General features: G+C 45.4%; 1 protein-coding gene across 7 annotated transcripts; it reads right to left on the bottom strand.

Annotated features, from left to right (window-relative positions):
* On the bottom strand, positions 1–27,215 carry si:dkey-172j4.3 (diacylglycerol kinase delta). Of its 7 annotated transcripts, none has more exons than XM_061668623.1 (32): positions 27,110–27,215; positions 26,766–26,970; positions 26,446–26,604; positions 25,771–25,878; positions 10,977–11,087; positions 10,747–10,827; positions 10,552–10,656; positions 9,226–9,358; positions 9,003–9,109; positions 8,760–8,885; positions 8,302–8,404; positions 8,055–8,214; positions 7,878–7,986; positions 7,348–7,487; positions 7,092–7,179; positions 6,888–6,979; positions 6,715–6,814; positions 6,316–6,381; positions 6,071–6,242; positions 5,894–5,998; positions 4,530–4,614; positions 4,342–4,449; positions 3,877–3,973; positions 3,642–3,749; positions 3,443–3,556; positions 2,753–2,887; positions 2,371–2,534; positions 2,171–2,276; positions 1,643–1,732; positions 1,451–1,564; positions 1,270–1,378; positions 1–196 (listed from the first exon to the last, which is right to left on the bottom strand). In XM_061668623.1, the coding sequence occupies exons 3-32, from the start codon at positions 26,527–26,529 to the stop codon at positions 105–107; spliced, it is 3,312 nt and encodes a 1,103-aa protein (XP_061524607.1). In that variant the 5' UTR covers positions 26,530–26,604; positions 26,766–26,970; positions 27,110–27,215; the 3' UTR covers positions 1–104. The 7 variants fall into 7 exon arrangements, with proteins under 7 accessions (XP_061524607.1, XP_061524610.1, XP_061524613.1 ...); XM_061668626.1 differs by having other exon boundaries at positions 3,877–3,970; XM_061668629.1 differs by having other exon boundaries at positions 7,878–7,926.
* Positions 27,216–27,217: the final 2 nt, after the last annotated feature.

Genomic DNA, 27,217 nt, shown 5'->3' with positions numbered 1-27,217 from the left:
AAAAAAAAAAAAATGCACAGTAAGGAAACGCAAAACAGCTGATCCTTGCCGCCTACGCCACGGTCAGTACAGCGGGTGCCGGCAGATGAGAGGACGGCGTCTCCTCACTCGCGGAGGTCAAGGTTAGGGGCCGGAAAAGATCGTCGGTTGCCTGGCGATTCTGCTTCAGGAGTCGTACACTTGACGTCCCGTGTTCCTAAAGCGACACGACCACAAGCGATTACAAACTCCAAATGCGCGCTCGTACAAAAACCACGCTGTATCCTATCGGTTGGATATCATTGCCGTTGGGTGGAACACTTGCATGTCCAAAACCATTACTTTTCAGGAAAAGAAAATAACTACGTCTTTATTAACGCTGCATCATCAAAGAGCAAGCAATTTACAACGCTCAGTCATTTGGAAGAATAACAGTCCCACGTGTGGACTAAACAGTATCAATTGGTGAAAAAATATTCAATTGAACAGATTTGGGTAAGTCACCGATGGTGTAGTGGTACACTCGCCTGACTTTGGTGCGGGCAGCGTGGGTTCACTTCCCACTCAGTGACGGTGTGTGAATGGGAGTGCGAATGGTTGTCCCCGTCTATATGTGCCCTGCGACTGACTGGCGACCAGTTCAGGGTGTAGTCCGCCTTTCGCCCAAAGTCAGCTGTGATAGGCTCCGGCGCAGTGCCCCGCGACCTTTACCGGAATAAGCGGTGTTGAAAATGGATGGATAGACGGACCAAATTTGGACATGGAAGGATTTTGGCCCGATGCCCGCAATATGTACTCTATATACACGTGCGCACAAAAATTATTTACAAAAGTTCTTCTAAAAACAGTACATCTTTCACAACTTTAGGACCAATTATCATGTATAAAATATTTTTTGGATTGAAAATGTCAGAGAGGTATTCATTTTTTTAAAAATCACTACGCATGCTACTTTGTGTTGAAAACAACACAACACACTGGCACGCTGACATCTAATTATGTTAACGTTGCAACCGACATCGGCGGTGTCCAAGCGCGCACGTTCTCAGGACAAAGGCTATTTCGGTCGGTGAGGCTCTCAAAAAGGAAAGGAGGATAAATGTGTGGACAATATGGAAAGGGGGGAAAGGGAATGCTGTGTGAAAGCAGCTTCAAGTAGCTGGCCATGCAGCTGCAAATTTTACCTCACCGGGCCACGAGAGGGAAGCAAAGTAACCCGCTCAAAACAACAGTCCAAATTCCGATTTGTCTGCGAGATGACTTTGGGTGTGTTTTATCGGCTGTTCCAACCTGAGAGCGAGCTGTTTGACTTCTGCTTGTGGAGCTTTTCCTTCTCCCTCTTCGCCTTGGGCATGATCTTAAGCTTTATGCTGCTTTTACTACTGGGACGCGCCAACCCCTGGATGCACACACAATCACATGTGGCACAACGCACACAAGCACGCACGCCAGGGTGTTTCGCAATCCTTACCTCCTCGGCACAGTGCGTGAGTGGACAGATCCGGTGGATGTCATCCAGCTTGTGGAGCTCAGCACTTAGGCTGTTCAGGGTTAAGCGGAGACCCTCTTCCTCAGGGAACTCGGACTGAGGAGGATGAGAAGAAGGGTGCGTGAGAGATCGGATGGCCAAAAAGTGGCAGCAGCTAGTGGCGAGAGAGGTTACCAGATGTTTTCCATCCAGAAACATGGTTGTCTCTGCCTGGAGAACTTTGCTGCTGTTGACAATTTCCACGGCTGTGCTGCGACTCAAAAACTGAAAATCAACAACACTGGTTGGAGTGATTTATCCAAAACCTACAAAACATGTATTTTTGGGAAATAAAGACAAACATTTGGGGTTAGTGCTACATCAATAGCAGAGTTGTGGCGCACTTTTCTTTTTAAATCCATGACATGTCAGGCCACATGTTCTCTGGACTACAGTAAAGTAGTCCTGTAACATTAGTCGAGCCCTGCGCTCACTTTAACCGCGTACGTCAGAATATGGTACAAAAATGATATGAAATTCACACAACACACTGCGCTGCAAAAGCTGTATCACGGGTACATCGCATTGATGCGCTCTGGGATGGTTTGTGGTTGACACGTAACAGCGTCCCCGCACATCTCATGTACAAATGTGCATCGAGTGGGTCCAACGGGCCATCTGTAGTCCCGTCTGGACCCATCTGCCTACACCTGGTGTCCCTACCTCAGGGCTGGACAGCTTGGCCTCGGTCAGCACCGTGGCGCTGGCGTTGACGGCGTGTGCCAGCTCCTGCTCCACCAGCTTGTGGGTCTTGGCGGCCTCGCGGATCCTGGGGAGGAGTGAAAACAGGAAGGGATGATAATTGTTCCGTCGGGTGTCGAGAGCGGGGACAAAACAACTCCCCTGAGGAGCGTGTCACTGACTTGCTGATGAGCGTGTCGGCCACCGTGCCCAGCTGCTGCACCTGAGCGCACTCCTCCTCCGTCAAGTACTCCATGGACTGCTGTGAGTTGAGGCGGGGCCTGTTGACGCGGTCGCTGTCGATCTTTAACTTATCCTCCCACGACTTGAGTGTGCTCTCAAACGCCTGGCCGCACGTAGGCCCCCCGACAGACAGCAATAGACCATGAGGACATTTAAAAAGGACGTGAGGAGGTAGTTCAGCTGGGATGGAGGTGGCCTTATTTAAGTGAGGACAAGACAGCTTCAGGCGGATCAAAGAGGTCACTCCCATTGGAAACAATCCTCCTGAACTGAGAGCTACAATTAGCCATCAAACACATCCGACCGAAAGTCACATCCTACCCTGTCCCTGGTGAGCATCTGTGCTCGATTCTTGTGGAGTATCTTGACGATACCCGGTGGCTGGATCCAAGCCTCGCCGTCCACTTGCACAGGGACACCCTCCTCCCCTAGGATAGTGATCTTCACCTGGCGGCACTGAGCACAGGGCGGTGTATGTTTCCATCGTACACGAAGAGGTTTGTGATTTTATTGCAAACACCTAACATTTCCAACATGCACAGGGCGGGGTATGTTTCCATCGTACACGAAGAGGTTTGCGATTTTATTGCAAACACCCAAAATTTCCAACATGCGTGACCCACTTCTGTTGTGGGCCCAGAACAAGGACCGAGTTGTGCAAATGTTCCCTGGCTGTACCAGCAGGTAGCACACTGAGCAAGAGGAGTTAATAACACCATTCACCCAGCCCACATCCCTGGTCGTGTTTAAACATATACGTTGTATGTAAATTTCATGTTGAGCTGTCCATTGTCTGTGTCTACAGATGATTGCAAAGCATTCCCTCATATCTGTACTGAAAAAATAACGTCAAACCCACTCGAATTTCATCACATTCATGTTGACTTAAAAAATTGGAACTCATACAACCACAAGTCTGTCTGTGTGTGTGTGTGTCTGTGTGTGTGTGTCTGTGTGTGTGTGTGTGCGCGCGTGCGTGTCTGTGTGTGTGTGCGCGCGTGCGTGTCTAACCTGTGCAATACGGTGGTGCTGTAAGTTGATGACTCTGGACATGGCCATCTGCATGCTGCCGAACACAGCCACTACTTCCAGTTTCTTGTCGTCAAAAGACGGAGCCCCGAAGTTCTGGAAACATAGCAAAAAGCCAAACTGTTAGCTGGCACCGAGGACGGCACTCTCTTTTGAACATTGTACTGCCAGATGTGCTCACGTTGTCCTCCTTGGTGCCTCCCCAAAAGTTGATGCCCCCTGCGTAGCTGGGAATGTTGAGCACCGCCAGGCCCTGGAGAATCGGAAGAGGAACGGAGACACCATCGCACTAAACAGAGAAGATTCTGTGTTAAATGTCGTTGCCTGAAATACCACAATTTTGGCTCTCTCGAAAACTTGTAATAGCCTCTCCTGCAAATAGTGTATAATTGTGTGTGTTTGTGTACGCCTCAAACCTCAAGCAGAACCCTCTGCTCCAAGTTTTTGTACGTCTTCTGGACCAGCTCTTTAGTCCCCAGCACTCCATACCACATCATGTTCTTTGTGCGACTGCTGCAGGACATCAACACACATACTGTACATCCTTATGAGCACTATGTGGTAATAAGAGTTTTTCTTTTGGGCCAAAGGTTGGCAATGTTACTTTGTCAAAACAGAAAAAAAAGGTACATGCACACTAAGTGCACTTCCTGCTTGAAACATTAACGAAGGACTGAAAATAAAATCTATTTGAGACATGTTATCAAATGTTAACTTTTTCAGGCTCTGAAACGCCATTCTTGCATAAACAAAAAAGCAGAGTGATGTGGCATAGAACATGTTTCTTAAATATTGAAGCACAAAAATGCCTCACCTGTGCTATCATTTAACTAACCCTCCAGACGATACACTGCTTTCTCTGGTCTTTCTTTTTTGCCTACCTGCACTTTTTAGGATGCTCTTCTCGCTTGTTGTTGAACTCCAGCGAGATCTTGGCGTCCAGACCGATGCCAAAGTAGTTGTTCATCACACACTTCTCCAAGCATAGTCTGCAGCCGAACAGAGATGCTCAGTGAGGACGAACAAACGATATGGCAATCGAGGGGCTGGAGAGCCAAAGAATGCTTACACTGAGTCCTCGTTGAAGTTGACCGCGTGGAGTCTCTTCGGTTGCTCCAGGACGATGGGAGAGGTTGGACTTAAACGTCTGTAGCCTGGATAGAGGAAACGTGGGTAAGAAAAGGAGGAGGGGGAAAAAAATACCCCTCATCCTTTACAAGTAAAATAAGCAATGTCAAAGACCCTGTAAAGTCAATTCAGAGTGATTTGTTTATCAATACATTCTACATGTTGAAGATAATAGTGGAAAACATATACAGAGACTGCGAAATGTGTAGTACTCAATTGTACACTGTGTGCTGCACTTTGTTGTACGGCATGAGTTGCCCACTCAATGAAAACTGGAGCGCCTTACTTGGCATCAGCGGTTATCCAGCGCAATTGTGACATGCGGTTAGCTGGCTAGCTATGCCCACACCCTAAAAACGCATCTTCCCTTTGAATGGCCCTCTGGCGTAGCTGCTTTAGCGCACCCTGTATAGTCCACAATTACCATTCAATGTTGAAGTTGAGCCTCCTAACGTGATTTTACGTCATATTAGCTATCACCCCCTCAGTATGTTTGATTCCTTTTGGCGCATCCATTCCATTCTGTGGTATGTCGAATTTACATGCCATTTTTGGGGCTTGCTTAGTGCCACTTTAACATGCTTCAATTTGCGTTTTGAGGATGAATCGCTTGCAACTGGACTCGTGGTGGTCTTGGAAGACGCTTCGCCTCTCATCTGACCAGGCTTCAGGAGTTCATGCAACAAGGCTTAGTTAGGACTCACTACTACGAAGTAACTTTTAAAAACTCAAACAGGGCTAAGGAGTTGATGTTTTATGTTGCTGAGACCAGAGAGACATATTTCAAAGAAGCCTATTTTCATATAAAAAGAAAAAAAAAAAAAGAAAAATGCTGAATGAACAAACAAATACTAAGAGACTAGTAACTCTGGTAAACCATGAACCACATTGACTGGTGAGCAAAAACGTTCACGACAAGCCCTGTGTCCACGTATAAGGAAGACGCTAACGATATAGTAATTCATTTTTTATTGCTTCAAAGTTGGCAAGGTTATTCACAACCCTCTTCTATGTGGTGTGTCAAATTTAAAAAGACTTATTTTCACTTTACAGGTTCTTTAAGGACTATTCGTCATGTGGGTGGTGCCCGCCCACTGTGTTTTGTCTGAGCTGTTTAGGATAGTGTCTTTTAATGGAAACAAAAATGCTTATGAGGCTGGCAAATGCTGTAACCAACAGGCGGTGCTGCAAACCCTAACTTCCCATTGCAGCCAATCGCGAGACTGAACAAGGTCATTTTTGGACAAGGGTGAAATTTGAAACAAAGGGCTCATAGGAGGTAGTAAAAAAGAGCTTTTTCTTTACATGTACGCATCTCCGCATCCTTTAGTTCCTCGCTGTTTTCTCTTTTGATGGAAGATGACGACCACATCCTGTGGACCTGAGTGTGTCGGTTCTGCTCGTCCACCACTGCAAAAATGACACGAGTGAGCGGGCCGCCCCCACCCCCGAAAGCACAAACGAACGCCGCTTTGCTTTTACCTTTCTCTGCCTGTTCGATGATCTGCCTCAAGGCCTTTTTCAGGCTGTTGGCCCGCAGCATCAACTGCTCCCTGGAGCGGTAAGTTTGGCCATCGGAGCATGCGTCACTGCCATCCTTATCTGGGGCTGAGCCACCATCTTCCTGGCCAGCCAGGGAACCCGTTGGAACAACCTGGAGAAAATCGGAAATTCATTTTTTTTTGCACTCGACAAAGGGCAGCGCTTATAGTTGCTCCTTCTATTACCTGAGCTTCTGCTTCCTCACTTAAGGCTTTGACCAAGGAATCCAGCTTCTCATTCAGCAAGGCACACTTCGGAGAAAAGAGGAAAATTGTCTTTCATTTTTCAGCTTTAGATTTTGTGACAAAAGTTTGGAGAACATCTTTTTCAGCTTCCAGTACAGAAATCCAGGTCCGTCAAGGCATGGCTGCATGAGGACTTCTAGATCAATATGCAAAAATTACAAAAGCTTCCCAGAACAGTAAAAGCTGTAAATGTGGCAAATGTCCCGATATTTTGGTATAGCGCATATTGTCTTTTTACCTCTGACAGGAGTGACATAATGGCTGCGCTTTCAACAAAACATGCACACAGTCACACCTGCCCACTTGTGGCTGTTATGCAAGTCCTTGTATAACACTAACCTTCTTTGCCATGGCGTCCGCTTCCTCCTTGTTCTCCGTGGCCCTCTCGTATGCTTTGCCCACCTCCGCCACAAACTCGTTCACCGTCCCACACAGGAACCTGTCCAGGGAGGAAAACAGGCTTAAGTGCTCATGTGACACCATCAGTGCAAGTGGCTGCATTGGACACATACTTAGCAGAGGAAATGACATCACTGTGTTTGTCTGAATCCAGGATCGTGGCCAGGTGGGACGCGACCGAGTCGGCGTACTGAGTGATGTGAACCTAACAAAAAGCCACAGACACACACGACATGATGATTATGACGACGACGCCGCTGCTGCTGCTGCTGCTGCTGCTGCTGCTGCTGCTGCTGATCAACCTCAATTAGGCTCACCTGCATGGGACAGTCGAGGTTGTCATCTTCCCTCACTGATGGGGCCGGTTTGGAGGTAGCAGGAACCTCGTAGGTCATAACGCTCCACCTGACCACATACGTGCACACACACGTCTCAGAAATATGAGGAATGATGATCAATGGAATGATCAAAACAAGTGCAGTGATGACCAATGGAATGATCAAAACAAGTGCAGGGTTCGTTGATGGAATGTGCTTTATGAGATCCGCCCCTCGCGAAGTAAGGGTCTCTTACCGGTCCAGCATTTTGGTAGTGGCCCTCTCCAGCTTCTCCAAGATCTGCAGCAGCTGAGCATCGTCGTCGCAGAGGCCCCCCCAGCCCAGAACCCGAGCCAGGTCGTTCCCGGTGCCCAGGGGCAGCACACCCAGCTGGCACTGTCCAGGGGAATGGGGAAGAGGGGAGCGCAACACATGGAATCATAGGAAGTAAAACCGCAGTTTCAACTTATGCGCTTAACTTTTACAAAACCATGTATGAGCGAAACCTATGTCATAGATTGTAGCGACTAACCCTATGCCCCCATTTTTAAATTGTACTAAATGATATTCGTTCATCTGACTATCATTTCTCAGTATGATATTTGTACATTATTTTCATTCTTTCATTCAAACCAAATACTATTACTTTAATTACAGTACAGACCGTGTATTTTTTGGATGGCTAGAGGATATGAGTCGAACCATGTGCGATCCCAATGATGTTGTGACCCAAATGCTACAACATCATCCCCTCACTTCCCACGACACATCCTTCCTGGCTCTCACCTGCTTGTGGAGGTTGAGTTTGTCCAGCTCCGACAGCACCCAGCCCACACTGCCGTCACCCCCGCACACCAAGATACGGAATGTCACAAACTTTTGAAAGAGGCGCAGGCTGGAATGCAAAACAAGGCAACGTAACAAAAAAGTTAATGGATAAAATCCTACATTGCCACACCCTACCCGAGCTCCGGCCCCCCATTCATCAGGTCAAAGACTTGGGCTGGGTTGAGGAGCTGCTTGAACTTGCGCAAGAACTTGACACCCTGGTTGTCCCCGCTTTTGGAGTTGACGAGTACTAGAAGAGGACTGGAACAGGATACTGACATGGCCTTCCAGAAGCCTAACGTGCAGCAAGTTGATAAAAGAAGAAAAGGGCAAGAGGGTTTTTTGACTACCAACATGTATGCGTGTGTGAGAGGCCTCTCACCATCAGAGTCGATGCTGTTAAGTGCAGTAGGAGGGATGATGGAAACTCTACACTGACCCAGGGGACACACTCTCTCCATTTGTTCTTTACAGCTGCTGTGGACCTGGTGCACACATGCCCATGTGCACAGACACACGCGCAAGCACGCACAAACGCATACAAGGTAAGAACTGTCCATAGTACTTCTTTATTACAGTAAAACCCTCACAAATGCAAAAAAGAAAATTACACTTCACTAACCTTAGCAAATAGCACAGTCATTTGTGTTTGTGCACGTATGCATGGGCAAGGATCAGTTTCTCACGTCTTACCATAACACTCAGCACCAATGCACGCCTTCAGTACAAGAGTGGTATGGCGTTCACATCATGCAGTATATTCTCTCATTCTAGTCCGGATTCCTTTTATTTACAACAATTGCGACAAGCAGAGATGACATAACTACAAGTAGCACTTACAATGGCCTTGCACCAGAGGCAGCGCCAGTCCTGCAGCCTCCGCACACTGCCGCAGTTCTTGTCGCACACCATGCACTTGGCGCTGACAGGCAGGTTGCCTTCCAGCCACTGGTGGGGCATAAAAACCTGGGCAAAATACGTACAAGACAATTAGTGTGCAAAGAGCCAAGAGAAGGCCCACCGGCGTGTAAAAATATCATCCTATTGAAATTTAGTAGAGCGGAGCCATTAAAAACAACACACCCCATCCTCATCTTCAATGATGTCGTTCCCAATCGAGGCCAGTGTGGTCCATTTGCAGTTGTTCGTGGAGCGAACTGCACAGCGCTTGTGAGCCTTGAACTTGCACACTTCAGAAGGACAGGATGTAAAAGTGTGTTAACTACCCTGCAAAAAGGGTGTGTGTGTACGTGCGTGCGTGTGTGTGTGTGGTGGGGCGGGGGTGTAGGAGTGCATGTGTGTGTACCTTCGCAGGAAAGGCCATGGGAGGTGACGCCCGGCAGAGCCTCCTTGCAGACATTGCAGAAGGTGGGTCGGGCGTGTGAGCAGGCGTACCAGTTGTGCATCCCCGAAAAATGCTCCATGTTGAACTGGCTGGCCTGAACAGAACAGGAAGCCATCATTCCAAAGTTCATCCAAGCATGCCTTGAAAGGACTTTGCTCTGTGCACGTGGAAGAGAAAAGAGCCTTCCCCAAACAGCTCCCACAAAGTGAGAGCATGCAATGGACCGTATGCACAGCAACACATGAAGCATTTCCAGTAGAAAGGTTTTGTTGCACATGAGTTTCCGGTGTCCGTTTGTTTAAAGCTACTGGGATGTCATCTGACAGAAAAATAACCTAATTCTTTAAATGTTTGATAACATGGAGTTGTATGATAGGAATTTTCAATAATTCAGTGCTGCTACTTTTCCAGGTCGTAAATTCATCAAAGGTTTTGACTTTTTAAAGACGAAGGGAAAACTCTTACAGCCAACACTGCAGCGTGCCGCCTGTTAAGTTCAGCAAATCAAGTCGTCTTTTTATTTTAACACGTTTAACAGTGATCCGGTACTCCAAACCCAACCCAACAAGAGTCTGCAGTGGTCGAAGCTCCCTCTGGCGCTGCTTGACTCTGGCCGGCCGAACGAGCCGCTCCCGTCACGAAAGCTCCAGTCCCCAAGCTCACCGAACTCTCGAGCAGAGAGAACATTGATCATGCCAGTAGTATATGCTTGTCATTTTTTTTTTTATAAATTATTGGTCATGTTTTATATTTTCACAACCCCAATTTTATTGTATCGTGCCCATACAATGACAATAAAGGTTTTTTAATTTTATTTATGGTCAATCTTTATGTACAGCACGTTGTTACAGCTGTGGTTGTTTTTGAAAGTGTTCTTTAAAAACAAAGTTGAGTGTTGACTGTCTCAAGTTGAGTGCCATGCAAGTCTCCGTACACACGGATGTGCATGTACTGTGGAACTGCGAATGGCTCAGTAAATCACCATCCAGTGATCTTTTCGCTGATACTTGGATAACTGTAGCAATTCTAAAAGTTTGACGTCATTCACGCTGACTTTATGTCATTTCAGCATACAGTCAGTACACTTTGAATAGTTTGATACTGGCGTTGTTATCACTATGCTTTTTCCTGGCGACCAGAAGTTAGGACCCTCCTTACATCAAACGCTGAAGTGCTGCCTGCTTAGAGTCCATTGTCCAAAATGGACTCGTGTGGATAACGAAGAATAAAAAGTCTGGGGCAGGCAACTAACGGCCAGTCCCGACGGTCAGAAAACCCCCCACGCACCTCATAGATTTCCCACTTCTGGACAGATCTGAGGGCCCCGATCCAGTCTTCCATTTCCTTCCTGTTCTCAGCACACAGGATCAATTTGCGAAAAGGAGTGATAACCTGAGAAAGATGACACATTAACAGCGTAGCCTCACCAAGAACTCACGGGCAGCATCATTTGGGTCTAAAAGTGTTGAGGTATTCACTCACTGTGAAGCTGTTGTTGATGTTCTTGGTGCCTGTTTCGGCCACACTGGCATCTGACAGGTCGACCTCATCAAAAATAAGAGACTATTGGGGGAAAAAATTAAATAAAAATAAAATAATAAATCAACAACAAAAGGTTGGTCCACCCCCTCTGCAGCAAGAGCTACCGTTTGACAGCAATTCTTACCGATGCTGCTTTATGGTACCCTTCTATAACCAACAGCCGCTCTTACCTTGCAGTCCTTGGCATAGTAGAGCGTCCTCCCTCGGAGCTTGAAGTAGCGGCGTTTCCATCTTTGGAAGGAGCTTGTTTGCTTCAACAGGATTCCCTCTTTCACGCTCTTCTGTGCAAACAAATACAAGAGAAGACAATGCACGTGAGCGAATGGACTGGGAAGCTTTGGCTGTTTCCTTTCTGACCAAAAGTGTGACAAGGCCAAGATCATGTACACGTCAAGACATATTGCATTATTCTACTGTGTCTCAAGGGCCCCGGGTTTGATTCCCTTGAGCAACATAGCGAGGTGGTTGACAAACTGTTCTGTTTGTTTATCTTTGGCAACACAACGAGAGGTAAGTATTTTCTGTATCGCGTTTCTCTGCAAACTCTCGCCAAACGCTGACACCAGTTAGCAAAGGCCACTTGGGGGGGGGGGAGTGGGTCCAATGCACAGTTGTGATGTTTGTTGAGCAGTTGAGACTATCTCAAGGCATTCTCCTTTACAACTGCTTGGACTTTGTTCCAACGAAGCAGTAGCATACAGGACAGGTCCAAAGTGAGTGCTGAGACTCACCAGAGCTGCCGCCCCTGCACCCGACAAAGCCAAACAAACCAAAGCCCAAACACACCTCTCTGTCCTTAATGTGTTCCTTTCTGCCATCACACTGACCTCTTGCACACAATGGCTCCCTTGGCAGCTTTGGGCCAAACTGGCTTCCGCTTGGTCCTTTTGGCTCAGCTGGCCGTCCTCGCCGAGCCTCTCTCCCTCGCAGCGGAACCACACGCGAGCCACGCAGCACGCCCCGGCTTGGCAGAGTGCCAACATCGACAGGGAACACGTGGCATAGGCCTCACAGGACTAACTTGTTTTTTTAGTTACTAACCAACACTACATTACAAAAAAAACAAATAGGCAACAACATAACAGCTCTCGAGCTGCTTCCAAACCAACCCACACCGCAAATCCCTTTCCTCACCAGTGGCTCCTCAAACAATACCAGGCCACTTCCTGCCTCCCACACCTTGTTAGTTGGCAACACCCCCTCAGGTGTGCTGGAAGGCCCGCTTCCTTTTAATGTGTGTGCGTGTGTGTCTGTGTGTACTATCAGTACCAGTCAGACAGGTTCCTCTAGTCATATTTATAGCCACAAGGAAATAGGATTGTTCCTACCTGAAAACACACGCACACACACACACCACTCCCCTTCCCTCTAGTGGGTTTGCATGCATGCGTGTGTGTGTGTGTGTGTGTGTGTGTGTGAGAGAGAGAGAGAGATACTTGTCATTCTGTTTTTTATTTTAACAAGCTCAAAACCACCATCATTCTGGTGGCCTCTTGCTCTTCCCTACAAAACTATCAACCCTCACAGCTTTGTTTCACTCAGTCAGTCTTACATGAATGAAAACTTGAAAAAGGCTGCTGCCCTGTGTCTGTGATCAAGATGATGGGGGGGGAGAAAAACGAAAGATACAGAGAATTTCTGCAGGGATTCTTGAGACAATCAAACGGCCATTTTATGACATGACGCAAATAACTTTTATGGTGGCAAATAAGCACATTCTAAAGATAAGTGCTCATCTAATTGAACAAATGCAGAGTCCTTCACTGTGCTTGATGGTAAAAAAAATTTTTTATAGTTTCCATGTCATTTGCTACAAAATATCAAGTGACAAACAACAGCTGTTGTGCGATCACTCAGATCACCACCAAGGCCTAAAATCCTAATTTGGATCATCAGAACCTTACATCAGATGATGCACGTGTCCAGCGTTCTTCACAAATTGCTCTCTCTGCATGAATCAAAACTTAAAAAAAAAAATGCTGGGTCTGGATCTACACCAACATTGAATGGACTCTCCCTTTGCCCAAGAGCTACCAGGGTTTGCAGCATACACAATATGCATTTATTTGTGGTGAGTCGCCACAACTAAATTTTGGCTGCCACGATTAAATGAGCCTTATTGTCACTGATTTTTTACATTTAAAATGCGGGTACTGCTGCATAAGAAAAGTGTTTTATTTGGAGCAGTGTCCGCAACCTAGTCAGCCAGCCACCAAGGGGCGAACGTATGGTTAAGACTTCATTAAGGGCTGGCATCGCGCTCCGTGGCCAACTTCAAAATAGATGCTTGAAATGGCATTGCTGTTCAATGTAGTAATATATGAAGCTTTTATTTTGAAGTTGTCCCTTTCAGCACGTTGGCGGAGAGGCGGCGTGACACGTAAGACACTATTAACAATCGTAGCGGCTGCTTTTGACTTCTTTTGGGCTGGCCTGACCGCAGTAAAAAAACGCAGAAGTAAATAGAGAGGGAAATCACAACTATCGCGTTCTTTGCAGTGTGTGACCGTGCACAACTGACTAATGGTCAAGCAGAACAACGGAGACGTACCCTTCCTTGGCAGTTCACTATATTGATGGGGATTTTCAAATGAAAAATCGTTGCTTACAGCCTATTGTTATTGCCTTTTATGCATGAACTGTATTTGCTTCCATTTAGTTGCTATTTGTGATTGCACTTTGTAATAGCATTTTTTTTTTTTTGGGGGGTATGTTTTTTTTTTTTTTATTGTTATCTATGACTTATTCTATTTAAACTAATTCACTGCCAGCCTTCCCAGTTAACATGGATATTTGACTTCTAATGCCGTCAATGGCAGTGAATGTGTTCAAGATTCCTTTTTGCACTGAAAACTTGCATGTTGTTTGTTGAAAAGTACTGCAACAAAAGCAAAGCTTTTTCCCTAACACAATGAATAACCGTGATTAATAAATTGTGATTACAACATTTATCAAAATAATTGTGATTATTATTTTGGCCATAATCGTGCAGCCCTACTAACGAATAAACATTTTATATTCAAATTAAACTTTTTTTTTCTTTACCCTTAATCAAAACCACCCCATGTATGCTGATATTAAGTTAGTTCTGCTGCTGTTACTTTAAGTGCAGCATTTATGAAAGTCAAAAAACAATACATAGAATACATGTAAACACATGCATGGCTTTTGTTATGCTTTGCTTGTATCTTAACATGCATGTTTCCATGATGTCTTTTAAAGTTATATAAAAGAAATGACCTGTTTAGTCAGCCACTGCTTGTTGCAGACAAACTTCATATTCACAGTAAAATAATTTGCAGATATAACGAGTCACTGTCAATCTGTATTACATAAAAAGCTACGGAATGCCAGTTACGTAACACTACACTACATCATGCATGGTCCAGTGCTATCAATGGAAACGTGGGGGTCATTTTACGTTAATTTATAATATTTATTTATTATTAATTGGAGTTTTTTTATTGAAATATTTTTATTTATTATAAGTCATTCAGTAAGTGTTCATTTAACTTTAACCCCCCGCCGCACCCCCCCAAAACGCCCGGCCAGCCGCCGGATACCCACCACCGCACAAATAGATTCTGGTCTTGTTCGAAACACTGGCTAACACCTGCTAAAAAAAATAAAGATAATTCAATGATTGTAGTAACCTCTGGTCTCCAGACTGCAACCAACCGTCGATCAAAGCAACCAGTTTTGCATCCAGATTCGTTGTTTTTAATTCAGTAAACAAACAAGAAATATTTTTACAGCATGATTTTTAGTATTATTGATTTGAAATATACTGCATCTTTGTTCATCTATGCCAGCGACATATTGTGACGCACTGACAAAGTCTTGACCCTTAGATGCAGACAGACAGAAGGTACAATAAACGTAACGGATTTGAGATTGGAAAAGGGATTCCAGTCAGCGTCACTTCTGACAAGTACTAAAATTAGGAAATAAGGTTTTTAATTAACCCACACAAAATCAAGAAAATGCCATTCACAATTAAGCTAAAACAGCACAAATAACTGTTTAAAGTAAATTCATACAAAAAGAAACAATCTACAATACTGTACACTGCGTATGCGAGTGTGTGAGTGCGTGTTGCAGTCCTTAAAGTGAGAGTGGGTGAGTTCGATTCAGTGAAAAAGGAATTATAATGCAAAAAATAAATCTGTAGTGTTCATAATATAAGAAAATAATACACCAAAAAATACCGTGTACTCACGGTACTGAGGTTCAGGTCAATTAAGTCACCGAGTAGGAACGTCTGCAGGAAGAGAGCTTCTCTCGGGAATATACTGTATAGGCTTCAAGGCCTACTCCAAGTCAAACGCCGGCAGAGATTCCGTTAATGACCGCAGAGAAGACGTGGCGTTACAACAAACATGTCTTCGTGGCACTTTGACGCTGGCATAACGTCGGTAAACTCATTTGTCTCCACGCACGATTCTCTCCCCATCCCAAGCCACTGACTGTCAATCGTCTTACTACTTCCTGGAAGACGGATTCAGACTGCGCGGTGTCACAAGGCGAGTTGTGATTGGGTCATTGAATGGCTGTGGGAGGGAATGAAAAATACAAGCCCACAGATATGTATAGGTAAATACAACATGCCTCTTGAGCTGCATGCCTACGGCGACGTAAGCTACTACTCAGGGCAAAGTCGCCATTCCTGAACGGCAAGAACACCAAAAAGCCAAGGATGCCGGTACATTGTGCTGCTTACGCTTGTGTAGAAAGCTGTATAGGTACAACGGAACTGGGAGTAAGTTTTCACACTAACCCTAAATATTTTTGAGACTTTATTTTTTTATTTATTTATTTATTTTTTTTTTTTTTTTTGTGTTATGTTACGAAACAAAATAAAACCTAACCTCGATAACAGTAGGAGTTTTTTTTATGAAGCCTCGTAAATAGGTGCTGGTTGTCTTTTTCAGTAGCTGCTTATTCATAAAATGCAGGAAACAAAATAAAACCTAACCTCGATAACAGTAGGAGTTTTTTTTATGAAGCCTCGTAAATAGGTGCTGGTTGTCTTTTTCAGTAGCTGCTTATTCATAAAATGCAGGGACAGAGGCCAGTACGCTGTGAACTTTTCACACACACTCAGGTTTTTCCAGTCACAAGCTGAATGCAAAGTCAAACTCGCGCCAGCCTGGGATGTCGGAGGGGCACATGTTCACGTTGCCCAGCGGGGGCCAGAAAGAGCCAGAAGGGTGGAAGAAGTGTCAGACAGATAGAGAAAGTACAAATATTTGGGAGGCTTGAAATAGACACGCCTTGCATCAATTGTCATGCGTAAACATGTTGCTCTGACCACTAACACGGGCGCACCGTTAAAACAAGGCGTGGGAGGACTTTGCACCATGGTGACCACATCCTGTCTCATGCACCCCCATGCGTTTATTTATAGGCACACAAACACACACACGCACGCACGCACGCACACAGGACTTGTACAGGAAAATAAACTGATGAGGGTTGCTTCTGTCACCCATGCACACACACAATCCCTCAAGTTTAGCCACGTTTTGTACTATTCATGTGATTCTGCCTGTAGGGTTAATGCGTGGAAGAACACAATCTCCTGCTAGTGCCGGGAGAGGAAGGTGGCGGTGGCTCCTCCGAGCATACGGATCAAATCTGGCTCTGGTCCTGCATAAGTCCATGCGCACAAACACACACACACACACACACACACACACACACACACACACAGACAAACACACACACACGCACACGAAAAGGAAAGCAATGACAACCGCTTTGCATGTTGTGATTGATGGTGACATGACTGGTGCTTGCAATAATGCAAAAAAAATAAAAATGTGGTTTCTATCAATACCTGTCACATAATTTCAGGCCTCATGCACTAGGGTTGGGAATCTCTGGCATCAGGTCGATTCGATACATATCTAGAATACACAGGTAGCGCTTCGATTAAAAAAAATGATATCTTTACGGGCGGAACAAGTCTGTACGATTCAATATGGGAGCGATACTATTCTCGATTCCATGCAGAAGAAATGTGATAGTTAACGATTCCACATGTAGATGCTAATCATAAAGAATCTTAACTTGATTTAACCCAATTCTATAAAATGACATTTGTCTCAACCTATTTTCAAACATGTAAAACACCACGTAACCCTGAGCATTGTTGTTTTATGACTGTCAAGAAGAAAATAATATATATAGACCATAACAATACAACAATTTATTTGGAAGTTTTTCTCTTCAAAAGCATTTAAAGAGCCATAGGGGGGTCTGGCACACTTTCCCATTCAAGCCAGGACCGCCACTGCACACAACCCATCTCTCATCGATAGGTTATGTAAAGTGATGGATGAGGTGGAACCGGACCGTAATAATCAGATTTTACAACGCACTCATTTATTCAGAATCAGAATCATCTTTATTTACCAAGTATGTCAAAAACACACAAGGAATTCGTCTCCCGGAGTTGGAGCTGCTCTAGTATGACAACAGACAGTGAGGGAAGACATGAGGGCAGTTGGTGTTCAAGAGGAGACTGCAGGAGATAGGGTTACACGGAAAAGGATGACGCGATGTGGCGACCCCTAAAGGGACAAGCCCAAAGGAAAAGAACAAGTCATGTGTATGTGCTTCTTGCATTCCCACAAAGCATAGGAAAGACACAGCTTTGGTGTGGATCCTGGAATTTTACCTTGACTTTTATTTATAATTGCTTACTTTCATTTGCTAATTGTTTATGTACGGTTAGTTGTAAACTCGTCACTAAAATATTGTTCACATTAAATTGTTTTGGTGTGTTAATAATGAACTCGTTCAGGCCGTACTTCCGTGTTGGCTGTGATGACGCGTCAATTAAGTTTATTCAAACAACGTACAGCAAACAAAAACCATATAAAATGATATATTAAATATATAATTGCATTTTGGGTTAACCTTATGCAATATTAAACACACTGAAGTTCCTTGAAATGTTTATGAATATTGGAAGGGATTAGCAGACAGTTCGTAAATGCACTCAGAAGACTCATGCTGCTACTATATACAGTTAGGTGGGTCACAACATGGTGCCCACGCAAATAGCTGGACACATTTTCTTGACCCTATATACAAATGGGTGTGTGCCGTCCAATTCCATCTGACAGGGTAGACAGGGAATGTGAATTTCACAGCTGTAACAACAAACTGCTGCTTACACATACGTGTGTGGACCCACACACGCACGCCCGATATGGGGGTTAGCATGAAAATCTCTGAGCAAAAGCTCGGCCCAACGTGGTTACCTGCCACAGTTCTCCCTCCCCTCCAAATATTTGATCAGCAGAGAGGCCTTGCACGGAAGGATGTGGTTTGCTCGGTTGGCCGACTGTGAGCGCTTTGCAACTGCAAGAGATTTGTGCACACGCCGTCATCGTTACCCAGATTGCACACTTGAAAGCAGTAACGTGTGGTGGTTGAACTGTGCCAAAGCCTGCCTGCGATATGATCACTGTGTGTCTCCCCACAGGAGCTTTGCGACTCAGGAAAGACAGTAGGAACGCCACATAGGGTCCTCTTCAAAATACTATTTAGTGTTGCCTGTCAATATTGGCAGTCATTCGGGTCATTCCAAATTCACGGCATTGAATCGATGGCAACTGGACTGTTCTGGCTGTCTTAGAAGATGTTTCACCGCTCATCCAAGCGGGCTTCGTCAGTCCGGAAACTTTTATTGCTGTCAAAGCCTGCGCAAGGAACTACAAAGGCCAAACCAGCCTAAACAGAACATGTTAATTATTAGTATGACTCACAACTACACTACAAGTCACGACAATGTGACAGGACACGCACACACGCACACACACACACACACACACACACACACAGAAGCATCACAAATGAGAAATATTCGTTTTTAGTAGCGTGGATCTCTGTATGTGTGCCTGCTTGCGTGCGTGTGCATGTCTTAACTTTGTCTTTTCGTTTTGGTGACACGTATCCAAAGCATTCCAATTGCTGACAAATTACAAGCGACGATCCCCACAAGCTGAGAGCAACAGCACACTAGCCAACGACTTGAATACCTTCTACTGCAGATTTGAAAAGGACACTTTCACGATGGGCAGGACACAGCAGGTGAGGCTGGGGGAGACCACCTCATCCACACGCAGCATCAGCACTGAAGCGCCCCAAGGTTGTGTCCTCTCTCCGCTGCTCTTCTCTCTCTACACGAACGACTGCACCTCAACGCACCACTCATGCCAGAGTAGCATCTGCTCCATTTGCACACTGATTGAGGAGTATCTGCAACATTTGCACAATCAACATTGTCCCAGATTATCGCACTACTCGCTTGAAGTCTGGGCGCCGGACAATTGCTATATTAGTCATTCGAACTGCTCTAAGTGCTAGAGGACTCTGCATCTTTTTTGCACAATTGTCAAAAAAATAAATAAAATTGTACCGGCATTACCAGATAACTTTATTGCTCAGTGACTGTTTCTGTCAATGTCTTTATGTCTCAAAGGTGTTCTCTGTCAATTGACTGTCTGTTGTCGTACTAGAGCGGCTCCAGTTACCGGAGACAAATTCCTTGTGTGTTTTTTGGACATACTTGGCAAATAAAGATGATTCTGATTCTGATTTTGGCCAGCAAAGGCCTGACAGGAAGAAAGAGCATGCAGAGTCTGAACTGACATGGTTTACAAAATAATAATCGCAAGTAATTGACATTATGCTATTCTTGAAGGAACGCTATTTCTGTTGCCCTATCCTGACAAAGCTAGTTGTGCTGTAGCTCAGATTACAAACAGTTGCGTGACAAAGTTGTACTGTTAATCTCCATTAGGTATCAAACAGGAGATGGAGGGAGATCGATACGCACGCACGCACGCACACACCAGTGATCGAGTACACTCATTGGGACATCTCCAAAAACATAGAACAGCAAACACCAGGCTGCAGCTCATTACTGAAAATATATACACACACACACACAACTATTACTGACTGAGAGCACACACCTTTAACGCACACACACAAGTGCAGGAGCTGCTGTTCTGTCCTTGTCATTAATGCATTTTCAAAGAGAGTGTCACTAGTTTGACACAGGCACTGAAGATAGCTCATTAACTGTATTTTAGTATCATGCGGATTCCCTTTCATTAATGGCCCGTTGCAGGCTGAGGTCTTCTGGGAGGAGAAATGGCAGGGGGTGACAGAGAGGAAAAAGACAAAAAAGGAGAGACACAAGAGGGTTAGAAAAAGAACAAGTGGAGAGTAAAAACGGACATTGCAGCAGCAGCAGTAGAGGGACAAAACAAGGACAAGAAGAGAACACGAGGAGGCCAAAAAGCAGACCACGGCGGGCTGTAGGGAGAAAAAGCCAGGAGGCGGAAGAAAAGTAATCTGACATCACAAGACCGGCATTCCGCCATCATCTTTGACATCATCCCACATTCAGGCGTCTTATTGCTTGACACCATGCTGCGTTCGGGCGTCTTATTGCTTGACACCATGCTGTGTTCGGGCGTCTTATTGCTTGACATGCTGCGTTCGGGCGTCTTATTGCTTGAAACGATGCTACGTTCGGGCGTCTTATTGCTTGACACGATGCTACGTTCGGGCGTCTTATTGCTTGACACGATGCTACGTTCGGGCGTCTTATTGCTTGACACGATGCTGCGTTTGGGCGTCTTATTGCTTGACACGATGCTGCGTTCGGGCGTCTTATTGCTTGACACGATGCTGCGTTCGGGCGTTTTATTGCTTGACACGATTCTGTGTTCCAGCGTCCTATTGTTTGCAACGATGCTGCGTTCGGGCATCTTATTGCGTGAAACGATGCTGCGTTCGGACACCCTTTGGCATCTTACTGCACATTTTTCACTTTACTTAATGCTATATGGAAATGCTAAGCACCCACTTTATTCCACAAGTCTCTGCACTACTTTCCCCTCCATTCATTTGCTTGTCCCCAATCACCCCCCCCCCCCCAGTTATTGACCATGTCGTTGCACTGCGACTCTATCACATCCAGCCAAGGGCGTAACTCAAAGCCCGCACACAAAAAGACACACCGGCACAGCCTCGGCCATCCCACACACTGGTGTGTGCGCTTGTTTCCCCAACCCACACGCACACCTATAACTCATCCTTATCTTGGCTGCAGTTGACACCCACACATACATTGGAGCGAGGCGAGCGAGATGCGGATAAAAGTGAACGAATGTGGTGAGGCCAAAACATCTCTGGGAAATTTCTACCCTTTCTGACACATTTATTGCAGCATAAGCATTAGGAAAGAAAGAGAGAATCTTGGTCTAAAATGCTTAACGTCGCTTAATGTCTGAAAACTGCAGTCAATTATCAACACACAAATCTCTACATCTGCTCACTCCAACCTCTGAAAATATCAGAACGATTGACCCAATATTTTGGATTGTATAGACGTTAAGGCGGCGGCACGGTGGCCGACTGGTTAGAGCGTCAGCCTCACAGTTCTGAGGACCCGGGTTCAATCCCTGGCCCCGCCTGTGTGGAGTTTGCATGTTCTCCCCGTGCCTGCGTGGGTTTTCTCCGGGCACTCCGGTTTCCTCCCACATCCCAAAAACATGCATGAATTGGAGACTCTAAATTGCCCGTAGGCATGACTGTGAGTGCGAATGGTTGTTTGTGTCTATGTGCCCTGCGATTGGCTGGCAACCAGTTCAGGGTGTACCCCGCCTCCTGCCCGATGACAGCTGGGATAGGCTCCAGCACGTCCGCGACCCTAGTGAGGAGAAGCGGCTCAGAAAATGGATGGATGGATAGACGTTAAGGCGTTTTCCCCTATACAGAAAAAGCTGAACCTCGGTTAATGATGAAAACACTTACCGTCCATAAAATCCATAATATTAGTGCTATCTGTCAGATTTTTTTCAGAGATGGGAGGGGTCATAAATAGAGACGTCCACATACATTTTGGTGAAGATTGGTCGCAGTTTTCTGACATTAAGTGACAAACTACTTTCCTGTAGTGAGTGTCTGTGGAGACGAAAACACTTAACGTCCATGAAATCCAAAATATTGGGGCGATCCTTCTGATATTTGTTGAAATATCAGAAGTTGAAATGTGCATAAGTACAGAAGTCCAAATAAATTTTAGTGACGATTGATCAAGGTTTTTGGACAATAAGTGACTTTAAGCTTTTTGCGCTTATGTTAGAGCAATAATACGCAAGTTCTGTCGCTCCCTACGCTGGAATTCAGTATTACAACAACAGAAAACATCGCTTCGATATGATGTAGGGGGTCCCTTGTATGTGATGATTCTACAACACTCTACAAGATTTTAATTCTGTTTTGAAGGACAACCAGTGCGGAAAAAAGGTGCATTCTTCGGAAGAGGCGATTGTTCTAAATCCACTATTGCTACGTTTTGTGCATGCCTTTCTCAGACATTGCTGAACTTTGTTAATTTTACATCAGGCACTTTGTTGGGCAGCTAAGGAGTCCTGGAGAAGATGTATGAATTTCGCGCTGGACGGCAGTTATTCTTTTCTTTTATCATGGAAGCTGGTCTACATTTGTGATGAAGATATAAGACAGAAATATTTCAGGCAGTACAATGCAGTCAGAGTCGTTTCTTATTATTGCTGCATTCGTGCATGCAGTGGTCAGTGCGTGTATTTTACGTCAGGCACTTTGTTGGGCAGCAAAGGGGTCCTCGGAAAGAGTTTTCTTTAAGTTCACGTCTATTATTATTGTTATTGTTGTTTACACATACATTATTGTATGATTATTTTTTGCTACAGAAACAAAATAAAACATAAATAACATAAAATAATATGTTTATTGAGCTTTTTACAAAAGAAAAGGGACTGCGCTTCACCCATTGCTAGGTAAAATGGTGCGCCACTCAGTGGACCAGTGCAGGAAATGAATTGGGCATTCACTCACTCTAAAATAATCTTCATTCATTTTTGACACCGCTTATACTCACTTGGGTCGCAGGCATACTGGAGCCTATCCGAGCTGACTCTGGGCAAGAGGCAGGGTACACCCTGAACTGGTCACCAGCCAATCGCTGGGCACATATAAACAAACAGCCATTCACACTCACATTCACACTAACGGACAATTTAGTCTTCAATGAACCAACCATGCATCTTTTTGGGATGTAGGAGGAAACCGGGGTACCCAGAGAAAAGAGAAAACCCACGTAGGTGCGGGGAGAACATGCAAACTCCGCACAGGCGAGGTCGGATTTGAACCCGGGTCCTAAGAACTGTGAGGCGGATGTACTAACCATTTTTATTTGTATTTTTGTCAATTAAAAAAAATCAAATAATGAAAAATAAAGCAAACATGTTTCGGAGCTGCTAGGCTTAATCAGCATTGTGTCATCTCCTCTAGTAGTGGCTTGGGTGAAAAGGACTTCATTTTATTTTTTACAAGAACTACTTATATTATGCAGGTTTAAATGTTTTAGACTGCCCCGAATCTTGGAAGTTCATTTGCAATGGGTTACGAGAAATGGATTTCATTGAGCTGGTGACCTAGGAATGCACAAAGCATTTTTTGTAAATTTCTCATGGTGTGTCGACTCAGATTTCTGAGAAAAAAGTGAAGGATTTCCGGAGCTTTTGGGAGCGGGTCAAAAAGACAATTCTGAGCTCGACCGGACGCGGTGTTATTATACAACTGTGTCACTATGACGGCAAAGTACGCTACCAAATGAATGAAGACCTTTTTTTTTCTTTTCTCAGCTTTCTCAGGGAGGAGAAAGTGGAGAACGTGCGTTAGAGGCATACACAAAACCATTCAAAAGAGGAGTGTCTCGGATGTCTCGCATGTCGCTAATGTGGAAAGCAGCATGATGTGTTGTTGTTTGCGTGTGTGGGACACAAATAAAGGCCAAACGCACACCTACACTATGAGAGTAAAAAGCACACGAGGAGAACGAGAGAGAAGAGTGTGAAAGCTTATGTAACGGAGCCTGGAGCTAGCGAGCGCAAAATTTGAAGCGGAGGAGGTAGAGGAGGAGGCACTCTCTCATTGGACATGATCGTACTAATAAGAGCATGAGTATTAATCAACCTCATCTGTCCTGAACGCCAAACAGGCAGAGCGTTACCGCAAGTCTCCAAGGTCACATCAAGGGGAGTATGGCGGCGAACCGACAGTCGGTGCCAAGACGGGCGGGGCCGTCCTATGCTAAAGGATGTGGAGTGAACGAAATAAAACACGGCGGACGGTTCCGTGAGGGGGTAACATCTTTCAATAGAGCCACTAAAAAAACAGAGCGACGGAAAGATCTCATCTTTGATGACTAGCACGACATAGGTGAGGCGAGCCATGAATCCGACGGGTGAAGACGTCAAGGTATCGAAGAATTAGCACCTCTCTAATGAGTGCTGCGCGCTAATGAGTCGTCGACAGGCAGCCGACATAATGAGGGTAGGCACGGCGGAGGGCACGACGGACGAAGAAAAGGCACGCGTCCAAACGGGAAACGCAAACCGTTGCAGCCCCCATCTCAAAGAGGGCGTCTCTCTTTCTCGAGATCACGAGACGTCGCTGTCTTCGAGGTCACATGACATCACGAGCGTGTTGAACTTAGAGCGACTCTCTTCATCGAGGTCACGTGACATCCCTGTCATTGAGGTCACATGACATCACAAGCATGTTGAACTTAGGGCAACTCTCTTCATCGAGGTCACGTGACTTTACGAGTGTGTTGAACTTAGGGTGACTCTCATGGCAATGGCCAGCGGAATCCCATGTCTCTGATTGATCTGAACGTGATGTACAGTGAATGGTCAATGGTAGTCATCGATAATAATCTAGACTTGACCCAATGACAATGGGCCTAATTCACGAACCGTACCTGCGCATAGATTTGTGGGTGAAACTTGAATATGTTTGTACTTTGTTCATACTCTGCGAAGAAATTTAGAACCTCCTCAGAGCATGTGTACGCACACATAATGCAGGATCAGCTTTTGAAAATAAGTGAAACACATTTACCCAAGAAGCACAATGTATTGGAACTGCAGTCATTTATAAAAACAATAACAACTTTGGCGATACTAACTCAAACCAGAAATTTGCTAATGGACTGAGTGCCCTAAATAACAATTAAAAGGACACATCACTTTTACTCTCGTTCCGTTCAAGTGCTTGTACAGTATGTGCATTTACGTGTGCGTGTCCGCGCTGCACCGGTCTGCGTGCAGTCCAACGTTGTCACTCAACGAGCAGGAAATGTGACTGCTCGCTTTTCCTAGTCTTTTTTCATGGCTCCAGTATTCTTTTGTAATCCCTACGATGGTTGAATTGTGACGCTATTAAATTGTTTTTGTATAGATATATGTATGTTTTGTGCCACATACTCCATTTTAACTTGGGAATTAATAATCATTAACATGATAATTGGCTATATGTGGTCGGTTTCTGAGTTTAGCAAGCTTTCCGATGATACCAACTTTTTGAATACAGGATAAAGTTATCAAAGTTTTGGATCAGCCATCTCGTGACTTCAACCTCCCGCATTGGCTGAGCTGCGTCTGATGGACGTCCTTTCATAGGGAAATGGGGCCGCGGTTTCTGCAGAATGGCGCTCGCTGGCACAAGCCCGCCATATAGAATGAATTCTGATTCATCAACAAACGCACAGAGGTGCGAAGAAAATTGGCCGTTACTCGTGTCACAGATCTGATGGTGATTTTGCATATACACTCAACTTGTGTGCAGAGTGAAAACTTTTCTACGCATTTATTAGTGAATGAGGCCCATTTAGCTTGCCTGAGGGGAGCACGTCTAATGGTGGTTCACTCAACGTATTCATTATGAAAAGAGATCACGCTCATGTTTTACAGTAAGACGTCACCAAGGGCGCAATTACGATCTCAGCCGGAGGAAACTCGGGCCTGCGTGAGGAAACGGCACGAGTCTCACTTTCTCCTGCTGCCTAAATGACTTTGAAGCGTTCCAAAAGCAACCAGTTCCTCCTACCTTGGCCCGGATCTGGCCTGAAGTAGACACTTTGCGGATGAGCTTGTGTGACGTCTCCTCTTGCTCACCGTCGCTGTCGGAGGACTCGTCTGCCGCATCCCCGGTCTGCTGAACCACAAGAAACTGCGAATGACTGACGGGCCATCATTTTGGCTCTCGCTACTTATTGACACCGACGCAAACAACATTTAGTTTTTTCCTCTCTTTCTCTGTTTGCATTTGCTTATATTTTGTTTTGTTTTACTCTGCTCTCTGCTGCCAGGTCGACATTGCAAATGACACTGTTCTCAACTGCCATACCTGGATGGATAAAGGTTAAATAAATGCAATACATAATACTGTAGCCTGTCAATGTGCTTGAAGAACATTTTTGCAAAACCCCAGGAGGAAATTCCAGCCTTCATCATGCATCACACTGAGAGCTGTTTCTAATGGTTTATGTATCTGCCCCACTCATATAAGTAGCTGGAAGGGAAAAAAGGGGGAAAAAAGGCCACCGAAATTGGGAAAACCACAAATACATTTTGTAAAAGGAATATATGCCTGGAAGTGTCATTCGAAACTGAGCATTGTGATATTGACCATTTATCGCTTTCTGGGGAAGTAGTCTTTTGGTTTGCAGCTTTCTCAAGGTGTCCCTCCCTTTAAATCCAAGTCTTAGCCAACAGGACTTACAAGAGGTGTCCTCTCGGGGTCCGCTCGGTCCGACTCGCTGGGCTCGGCCACATACAGAACGTTGGGGTTTAGTTTGGAAGCCATGACGGGGCACGGTTTGGGGATGGGGGAACACTCCGTTGATGGGGGAACACTTCGTTAATCTCGATCCGACACAAACTGCAGAAGAGGTGACGAAATCAAGCATCAGTTGTGTTCACCCTGCATTTCACTTTTACTATGTGTGAGCTTGTGAGTCTCCTATCAAATACAGCACACACAGGCACATACACGCAAAGGCATGCACACGCAAACACACTAGTGCACACAAAAACACACACCTTTTCCTGTACAGCAAGTTCCTCCTTTTTTGTTAATAAGCAGAACGGCCCTTTAGGATGGCAACATATGTGGTGGTGGCGATGATGATAATGATGACGACGACGACGATGATGATGATGATGATGGGCAAAGACGGGAAGAAAATGAGGCTCGTTGCATTTGTGGCTGGCCGGTCCGCGCGTGCTTCCGATCCCCCATGCCACTCTGCACGTCGAAGGAAGGAAGGAAGGCGAGCAAGCGGCTCGTTTAATAGTCCCAATCAAACGCAGTCGTTCGTCCGCCCGTCAAACGAAAATCGTCAGTTCGACATCACGCCGTGAAAGCGAGGCCAGTTTCGGCTTACCTTCGCCCGGCATGCCGCGCGCGCTCGCTCGCTCGCTCGTCGGCCGGTTCCGAGTATTCGGCGCCTGGCCCTCTCCTCCTCCTCCTCCTCCTCCTCCTCCTCCTCCTC

Source organism: Phycodurus eques, chromosome 23, assembly GCF_024500275.1.
Source record: "Phycodurus eques isolate BA_2022a chromosome 23, UOR_Pequ_1.1, whole genome shotgun sequence".
NCBI classification, from domain to species: domain Eukaryota; kingdom Metazoa; phylum Chordata; class Actinopteri; order Syngnathiformes; family Syngnathidae; genus Phycodurus; species Phycodurus eques.
Note: the sequence above shows the minus strand (reverse complement) of the source record. Positions and strands in the feature narration are given on the sequence as shown.

Excerpts from the sequence above, each read along its gene's own strand:
- si:dkey-172j4.3 (XM_061668623.1), bottom strand. The coding sequence starts at position 26,529 with ATGGCTTCCAAACTAAACCCCAACGTTCTGTATGTGGCCGAGCCCAGC. Across the intron at positions 6,815-6,887 it reads GATGTCATTTCCTCTGCTAA|GTTCCTGTGTGGGACGGTGA; the intron begins GTATGTGTCCAA and ends CTCCCTGGACAG. Across the intron at positions 3,750-3,876 it reads AGCAGAGGGTTCTGCTTGAG|TGCGATGGTGTCTCCGTTCC; the intron begins GTTTGAGGCGTA and ends TTCTCTGTTTAG.